This window comes from Lutjanus erythropterus, chromosome 16 (genome assembly GCF_056507025.1).
Source record: "Lutjanus erythropterus isolate fLutEry1 chromosome 16, fLutEry1.hap2, whole genome shotgun sequence".
NCBI classification, from domain to species: Eukaryota; Metazoa; Chordata; class Actinopteri; order Lutjaniformes; family Lutjanidae; genus Lutjanus; species Lutjanus erythropterus.
In genome coordinates, this window is record NC_139332.1 from 35,861,791 (window position 1) to 35,870,000 (window position 8,210).

An 8,210-nucleotide genomic window follows, 5' to 3' on the forward strand; every position below is an offset into this window, starting at 1 on the left:
ATTATACATGCAGCTCTTGTGTGTTGAAGTTCCCATGACAAAATTAATTCTGGACTGAGATTCCTCTTGTGCTTCGTGTTTAGTTTGTCTTTCAAATGACAAACTAAACACCACAGAAGAAGTATCAGATGTTTTTTTAAATTTAAAAATCAAGAATAATTCTTTTCCGAGTAATCAGTTTTTTTCTTGTTTGTTTGTTCTTTCACGTTGTTTCTGTCGGTGAAGAGAGAAGCACAGGAGGGATTAATGAACATGTTGGTGCCCTCGAGTGGCAGAGCAGCAGACTGCAGTTTCATTATCCTGAACTGTCCTGAGACCAGTGGCTTCGACAGTCTCTGGGTTTCTTTGGCTTCTTTTTCACTTCTTCAAGTTCAGAATGTGACACAAAACATTTCACGTTTCTTCAGATTTAGTCCTGATCTTGAATCATTATTGACTTGATAAAATGTTAATTATACGTGGAACGTTATTATTTTTTACTTTTCAGTTTTCTTAAAAAAAAACTCACCCATATTTTTGTACAGATCATACATACTAAGTTTGCACACATTTTCTCTTGAAATGTTTTTCCTTTATTTTTAACATTTGTCTACAGTGTAGATTGATGCTGGAGACATCAGAACTTTGAAATGTGGAATTATATGGACTTGTGTAGTAATGAAAAAAAAATATGAAAACAAGGCAAAATATGTTTTATAAAAAATGCTCACACAGTCTTCTGCAACTGAAATCAAAGATTTTCTATCATTGTTATTAAATCTTTGATTGCAGGAGTGCTCATGCTATGGTCTGTTGTGTTGGTGTAATCTGCACCATTTCTTATGAAAAATAATTAAAAAACAGTGAATATAAAGTTTGTCCAAACTTTTGACTGGTACTGTAAATGTCACGGTGTAAAAAGTGTAAAATGTGCACACATTTCTAAGGCAAACTCTAAAATTAACAAAAATCTTAAACAGGCCTGAGTACAAATGTTCTTATAATTAATATTATTATAATTTCATCATGCAGGTGTAAATTATATCTGAGCCCCTAATTTGAATTTTGTACAGACGTTGAGTCCTCAGCAGCAGCTGTGGTTTGAGCCCTTTGCTGTGTGTTTTAACCCCTTTCTCTCACCCATTTCCTGTCTGTCTGCAAATGTCCTGTCAATTAAAGGCCAAAAAATAATCACTGCATAATGAATCAAAAACTGAACTTCATAACATTTAGGGGAAAAACTGCAAAAAGAACAAAAGTCTAATCATGAAGCAGCGTTTAGTGAGACTGAAATGTTTGCTGTAGATGTGACATATTCTCTTATCATCAGTAGCATCATTTCCTGCCGTCAGATGTTCCACCCTCGATGAAACGGGGTGTGAAAAAAATCAGTTTGACCACAATCAGAGAAACGTGAGAACTGAACAGGATGAACTGTGTTAAACTGCAAAGAAACTGTATTTTCTGTTTTAAAGTCCCGTCTAAAATAATAAATATAATAAAGCAGTGACAGTGGATTTTCATATTCCTCTGTATTTACCACTTGCCATGATCAGAGTCTGGTTTCACAGGAAAGTAACATTTTATTAAGACCATGAGGCACTTCAGGCAACTTACAGAGCAGAGCAGAAAGTAAGTAGAAAGCTGTTAACCTGTAACACATTCATTAAATAATTTTAACAATGTATAGACTAATATGAAGATAAGCCCTCTGCCTGTATTTGCTTATTTTTCTCATTATTTTGTTGCTGGACACACTTTACCAACCCAACACGCTGTTGTCTGATGCTCCATCTGTCTTATTGGTGCGTTTATGACAGCTCAGACAAATCCTGTTGATTCTACCTTTAAAACTACGAGAGAAACACTTTCTGTGCTTTAAGGGATATTTGGGCTTCATTTTTATCCAATGGGAGGAAGTGGGGACACGTCGTCCATCTTTATACGGTCTGTGGTGGTCACCAAGCTGCTGCTGAGCTCCTGCTTCTCCACAATGAGCTGCCGTTTTTCCACGACGACTGAAATATCTGTCGAACACCACAACAAAAAGATAGAGGACAGTGTTGTGAAATCAAACCAGCCGATCAGGGTTTTGAATGAGTCAAGATGTGTCATTAAAATTAGACAAGGTCCTCACAGAGTCTGGACAGGACAGTGACTGCAACCACCAGCAGGACGCCCAGTAATCCAGCCAGAGCATCGCTTCTAAGACACATCCTCCGGGCAGCTGAAAGATGCTTCTGAGCGTGTTCTCCTGCAGAGACAAAGTTCACAGAGAAAACATTTCTCTTTCAATTTTGTTGCTTTCTACATGATGAGAGCACGTTATTTTTTTTCATTTTGCTGTTGTGAATATACTGCAGGCTTAGAACAAGATTATAAAAGGAGACATTTTGAATGCCGAGTGAAAGCACTGCACAATGTGAGTTTAAAAAAAGTCAAATTGTGGTTATTTCGACTGACATTGTGATGGCCGTATGTGATACTGGTGGAAATGATCGTTTTTACATTACGATTTTCACTTTTACTGAAGAAAAAAAAAGCAGTTAAGATCATGATGATGTGATATTTGTCAGGTTCTGAATCAAACAAACATCATTTCTGTCATCTGTCAGACAAAACTTTAAGAGCAGCGCGTCTGTGCTTCACACATTTTTTTTTCTCTCTCAGAAAATTGTGATTTGTTTCTGCAGTTTGGATATTGTACTTGGCCATATTTCATATATTTCAAAGGTTTAGAAGATATTTTTGATGTGTTCGGTCAGTATACTCAGTGAAATGCAGGCTGTGCTAAAACAGCAGTGTGGAATAAAAGATATTTAAGAAGATAAGAGTAGAAAAAACAATTAGTGAAAATAAAAAGTATGAAAAGTCAAATATAGAAAAATTATAAATACACGAGTATTACATACTCAAATATATATTTGCCTGGCAGAAGGTGGGTTTTGCAGTTTTGTAATACGGAAATGTCGCACTGCAGAAAGTGTAAAATGTTCAGGTCAGAGTGTAAAGAGTGAAAAGTTTACACATTTGTAAGAAAAACTCTACAGTTAGATCTTATCCAGGCTCAAGTGCAAATCTTGTTTTAATGGTACAGTCGTAGGTTGAAGCTGAGCATCTTATTAGAACAAACACCAACATGCACACATTCACTTGTTTCTTTTGTGTTGACAGTCATGTTCAGTATTATTCTGTAGAGTTGATATGTACCTCTGTCCTGTGTCGAAACTCGAACATGACGGTCTGTGGAAGCGTCTGCACTCTTGTTGATGTCCACTCTCTGTCCTCCGTCCTCTCTGACTCCTCTGCTGTAGCTCACGTTCACAGTCAGATTTGGGTCTTGATGAATGTTAGCATACATTTTGAGGCTTGAGACGAGCGAAACGTCTCTGCAGATCTTCGGTTGTCTTAATTAAACTGTTCTTTGCGTCCCGCTGCAGAACACCAGGTTCTCTGCTACAGAGATTGTTGATACTGTAGTCTATATTTCTAAATCCTAAAAATAACTTAGTGGTCTGTTCTGATGCTGCTGTCAGTGTTTTCTGCAGATGTTTATCTGTCTCTGTGCTATGGGTTAGGTTTAATCAGACAGGAAGAAATGGCAGCATAATGCACACATGTACTTCCTCCCAACATTCACTGCACTGCAAAAACCCTCTCTAATAATTCACCTGTTTCATTATTTCGTTCTTCATTTGAGGTCATGACACCCTTGTTTTTTTCTTTCAGTTTATTTTACATCTGAAAAATTTTTACTCTAAATTTGCAAATCTGTGAGTTCTGATGAACTTTTTCGTCTGACAGAGCTGTTATTTTTGATCTGACGGTTGTGAAGTGTGGCAGATCACTTAAAGCTGCTGACAGAATTCTGATTTTTCACTGATAATGTCACAGATTAACCCACTAAGGAATAAAAGAGAAAGCTTTAGGTGGCGTTCTGGTGGCTCAGTTGGTAGAGAGTGCAGCGTGCGTACAGAGGTCGAGTCCTCAGCAGCAGCCGTGTTTATCGGCTGTGTCTGAAGGTGGGTTGTTCAGGTTTGTGAGATACAACGCTGAAGTTTGGACACATATTCACATTCAATGTTTTTTCTTTATTTTTATTGTTTTTCTACATTTTAGATTAATACTGGAGACATCAAAACTATGAAATATGGAATTATACGGACACTTAAAGGCCAAAAGCCCCAAAAATTAGTCACCACATAATGAATCAAAAACTGAACTTCATAACATTTAGGGGAAAAACTGCAAAAAGAACAAAAGTCTAATCATGAAGCAGCGTTTAGTGAGACTGAAATGTTTGCTGTAGATGTGACATATTCTCTTATCATCAGTAGCATCATTTCCTGCCGTCAGATGTTCCACCCTCGATGAAACGGGGTGTGAAAAAAATCAATTTGACCACAATCAGAGAAACGTGAGAACTGAACAGGATGAACTGTGTTAAACTGCAAAGAAACTGTATTTTCTGTTTTAAAGTCCCGTCTAAAATAATAAATATAATAAAGCAGTGACAGTGGATTTTCATATTCCTCTGTATTTACCACTCGCCATGATCAGAGTCTGGTTTCACAGGAAAGAAACATTTTATTAAGACCATGAGGCGCGTCAGGCAACTTACAGAGCAGAGCAGAAAGTAAGTAGAAAGCTGTTAACCTGTAACACATTCATTAAATAATTTTAACAATGTATAGACTAATATGAAGATAAGCCTTCTGCCTGTATTTGCTTATTTTTCTCATTATTTTGTTGCTGGACACACTTGACCAACCCAACACGCTGTTGTCTGATGCTCCATCTGTCTTATTGGTGTGTTTATGACAGCTCAGACAAATCCTGTTGATTCTACCTTTAAAACTACGAGAGAAACACTTTCTGTGCTTTAAGGGATATTTGGGCTTCATTTTTGTCCAATGGGAGGAAGTGGGGACACGTCGTCCATCTTTATACGGTCTGTGGTGGTCACACCCTCATGTTGTCATTACTGCCACCATCAAATCATCCAGTGAAACAAACCAAACACAAAAATGTCAAAGTAGATAAACCTTTTTCATGTTGGACGCTCTTTAACCTTTCCTCTTGTGTTACCTTTATCATGTCGTCTCTAAGGGAGGTCAGAAAGAAATATTAAAAACAGCTGAGCCTCCAACACTTAGAACTATGGAAAAAGTTCTTCCTGCTCAAAAACACCTGGAGGTCCTTGACAAGAATAAAACCTGTTACATCACAGTTCCATGTTGGTCACATGTTTGACTGCGAGGTAACTCTCATGGCATCGGTCTCTCACAGATCCAAGGCTTCAATCCATCGCTGCTGTGGTTCCACGTTCCTTTCTGATCAATGTACGCTGCAGATCCCTCCACAGGGTTGGTGGTCACACCTGCCTGCCAGCCTCTGTGGAATATGTACTGTATTATTATGTGTAAACACCACAGTATATTGGTGTCAGATTATACATGCAGTTTTTTGTATTTGTAAACAAACAAGAACATAATGAATCCTGCAGAGCTTCATCTTTGGCTTCTGTAGTATGTTCACCACAGAAAAGTTACAATTGTTTTTTTCTTTGAGGAATTAATTTTCAGTTCAACAGCTACACACACACACACAAACACACACACACAAACACACACACACACACACACACACACACACACGCACACACACACACACACACACACACACCATTTTACTTTGATGTCTAGTTAAACCTATGTGACTGACTTGATAAAATATTAATTGTTTTAATTAATTCTATGTTTTTTTGTTTTGTTTTTTCATTAGTGTCATTCATACCATGATATATCATGATCTTTAAAAAAATTCAAACACGTCTCACAGATATCCTGGTGCTGATTCGTCCACCCATTTCCATTCTGATTTCACCTCCCAGTCTTTTCTTGTTATCACCGACAGACCGATCCAGGAAGTCCCATCTTCATTCAGCTTACCAACAAAGTCCTGTTAATTTTATAAAGGAGCAGATAATATTTCTCTCTTCATACTGTAATATATGGTAATAAATTCATACTTCATGTTTTAACGTCTCTGTCGGGGGAAGACAATCCTCCATTGTGAAGTAGAAATGTAAACAAAATACCATGATGGAAAGTTTTTGTTTTTTTTGTCAGAGACAGATGGCGTTGCTGTAAGGGCGGATATTTCACGTCACCTGTGGTGGAGGTCATTAAACGGGACAACAGAGCTTAAGTCGTGTATTTACCAACACATCCTCATCCCAAAACGACAGAATAGGTTGATTTTTGATGCAAAACCAAAAGTCAGCATTGACTTCCCTCAGTAATGTTGCATCATCTATTTATTTTAACCCAAACTGTATTTTTTTACAGAATCTTAACCAAGTGGTTTTGTTGCCTAAATCACTGAGACCATTTCAGAACATTAACCACATGTTTAACATCTTTGGACTTAAGTTATGTGAGTTTTATAACATACTTAATGTCCAGTACGCCTGCCGCTGATGTTACTCTCCAAAAGTCATATATGTTGTTGTCGTAGTCACTGGCAAACAACCTGTAAACACTTTCTGAGCCACGTCATGAATTCATCACTGGAGACAAATACAGAATGATAAATCACAGAAGCAAGTGAAAATGTCATTTTGCTGTGTTGTTTGGTGCCAGAATTGAAGTAGTGATGGCAACAAATTGAAGTTTTGTCGCATTGCAGCTGCGTCCAGTTGAAGACGGATGTGGTTAATAATAAGAGGAAAGCTGGGAGACGTGTGCAAGCCGCAACAAAATAAACAAAATGAACTGACAAAATGTCATGAAAGCAAGTATTCTAACATCGATTTTTCTTATTAAACAGAAAAATTCTGCGTACACCGTACATATTCAGAAATACACCAACAAAAATTGCTAGTTAGTGTTAGCTCATGTGTTTAGGGAACTGTTTCCTTCAGTCACGCTCCGCCCACAAAATATGTCATACAGGGACCTGTTCCGTTGTTTATGTACGAGAACGTGTTGAAAAGAGTGCAGTTTTACGTGTATCCATGTAGTAAAGCAGTATGTGACACATTATTAGGATTTTTACTGGACAGCTACTTACTGCAACTTGATTGGCTGGCAGAGGCACATGACCATGAGCCAGTAATTATAGTTATACACATCAGGTTCCCACACAAAAACACAGACTTACATTAAAGCAAAAAAATAAATGAAGAGACACTCACGCCTTCCTCTCTGCTGTTTATTATCACCAGATCTGCTCCTCTGTTCTGACAGTCTCTCCTGCTCTCTGTCCAGTTTTTCTTCTCAGTAGATTTGTAGTAACAGCTGCATCGAAATCTCTTCCAACCTTCAAGAAAACAAGTTTTTACAGAAGTGTAAATGTGTGAATGTTATGACAGATTAATAAGACTTCAGATGTGCTGCATATTTCTAAACTTTTCTCACTTTCTCCGCCCTCAAACTGGCAGTTCGACTTGTCGTTACTGGTCCTCAGGTCTTGGAAGCTGGTCTGCAGCTGCACCAAGCTGCTGCTGACCTGCTGCTTCTCCGCAATGATAGAAATATCTGGTGAAAACCACAACAGTAAAGAAACAGGGCAGCGATGTCACATTCAGCCATTCGATCGAGGTTTTAGTGTCTTAAGACATGACATTAAAATTAGACAAGTCCTCACAGAGTTTGGACAGGACGGCGACTGCAGCCACCAGCAGGAGACACAGCAGACCGAGGACGAGCACGGCGGCTCTGAAAGGGTTTCTTTTGACAGCTGGGCGGGGCTTTTGAAGGTGTGTTCCTACAGAGGCAAATTAACAGAGAAAAATATGATTAAGTTTGAAGTAGATGTTGAGCCCCTTTTTTTTTTGGTTTGTGTTAATTCAGTCAATGTAATGAAATACATTTTTCTCTCAGCCCCTAAAACCAATAAAGAAAAAAAGCATATAGTAAAAACATAATTGAATATCAGCAGAATCTCACAGACAGTTAAGTGCGACTGTTCAACAGTCTGACTGCGTGGAGCAAGAAACTGTCTGTGAAGTGGGTGATCTGAGCTCTGGTTCCCCTGAGGGAACATGACTGAGAGAACAGACCGTGCTGCAGAACGAGTCTCCTCCTCATGTATGTGTGTATATATAAAGAATAATTATTAGAATATGAGTAAAAAAGAAAATTTAAAAAAAAATTCAAGGTAAATTATTATAATTTCATCAGTATTTCCACTGTCATGTGGAAACAACCCAAACACACACTTTGGGT

At 38.0% G+C, this 8,210-nt stretch overlaps 3 protein-coding genes across 4 annotated transcripts in view; 1 reads left to right on the forward strand and 2 right to left on the reverse strand.

Annotated features, from left to right (window-relative positions):
- col14a1b (collagen, type XIV, alpha 1b) overlaps positions 1-8,210 on the forward strand; it is a 197,349-nt gene that overhangs the window by 170,231 nt on the left and 18,908 nt on the right. The window lies entirely within an intron of this gene.
- LOC146313555 (uncharacterized) lies at positions 1,882-3,524 on the reverse strand. The gene is made up of 3 exons (XM_084739401.1): positions 3,190-3,524; positions 2,117-2,233; positions 1,882-2,006 (listed from the first exon to the last, which is right to left on the reverse strand). Exons 1-3 carry the CDS (start codon positions 3,338-3,340, stop codon positions 1,882-1,884), a joined length of 393 nt encoding a protein of 130 aa, XP_084595527.1. The 5' UTR covers positions 3,341-3,524.
- The window catches only part of LOC146313556 (killer cell lectin-like receptor subfamily B member 1B allele C), a 5,041-nt gene continuing 883 nt past the window's right edge, over positions 4,053-8,210 (reverse strand). The window contains exons 2-6 of the mRNA XM_084739100.1: positions 7,630-7,749; positions 7,401-7,520; positions 7,178-7,302; positions 5,819-5,940; positions 4,053-5,373 (exon numbers count right to left, since the gene is read on the reverse strand). Coding sequence (XP_084595226.1) covers positions 5,247-5,373; positions 5,819-5,940; positions 7,178-7,302; positions 7,401-7,520; positions 7,630-7,749 — 614 coding nt within the window. The 3' untranslated portion in view covers positions 4,053-5,246. The remainder of the gene's footprint in view (positions 5,374-5,818; positions 5,941-7,177; positions 7,303-7,400; positions 7,521-7,629; positions 7,750-8,210) is intronic.

What these genes read in the sequence shown, in the direction of transcription:
- LOC146313555 (XM_084739401.1), bottom strand. Translation starts at nt 3,340, where the DNA reads ATGTATGCTAACATTCATCAAGACCCAAATCTGACTGTGAACGTGAGC. An exon ending in AGTTTCGACACAGGACAGAG is followed by an intron (nt 2,234 to 3,189) that starts GTACATATCAAC and finishes TTGTCTCTGCAG; the next exon opens with GAGAACACGCTCAGAAGCAT. An exon ending in CACTGTCCTGTCCAGACTCT is followed by an intron (nt 2,007 to 2,116) that starts GTGAGGACCTTG and finishes GGTGTTCGACAG; the next exon opens with ATATTTCAGTCGTCGTGGAA.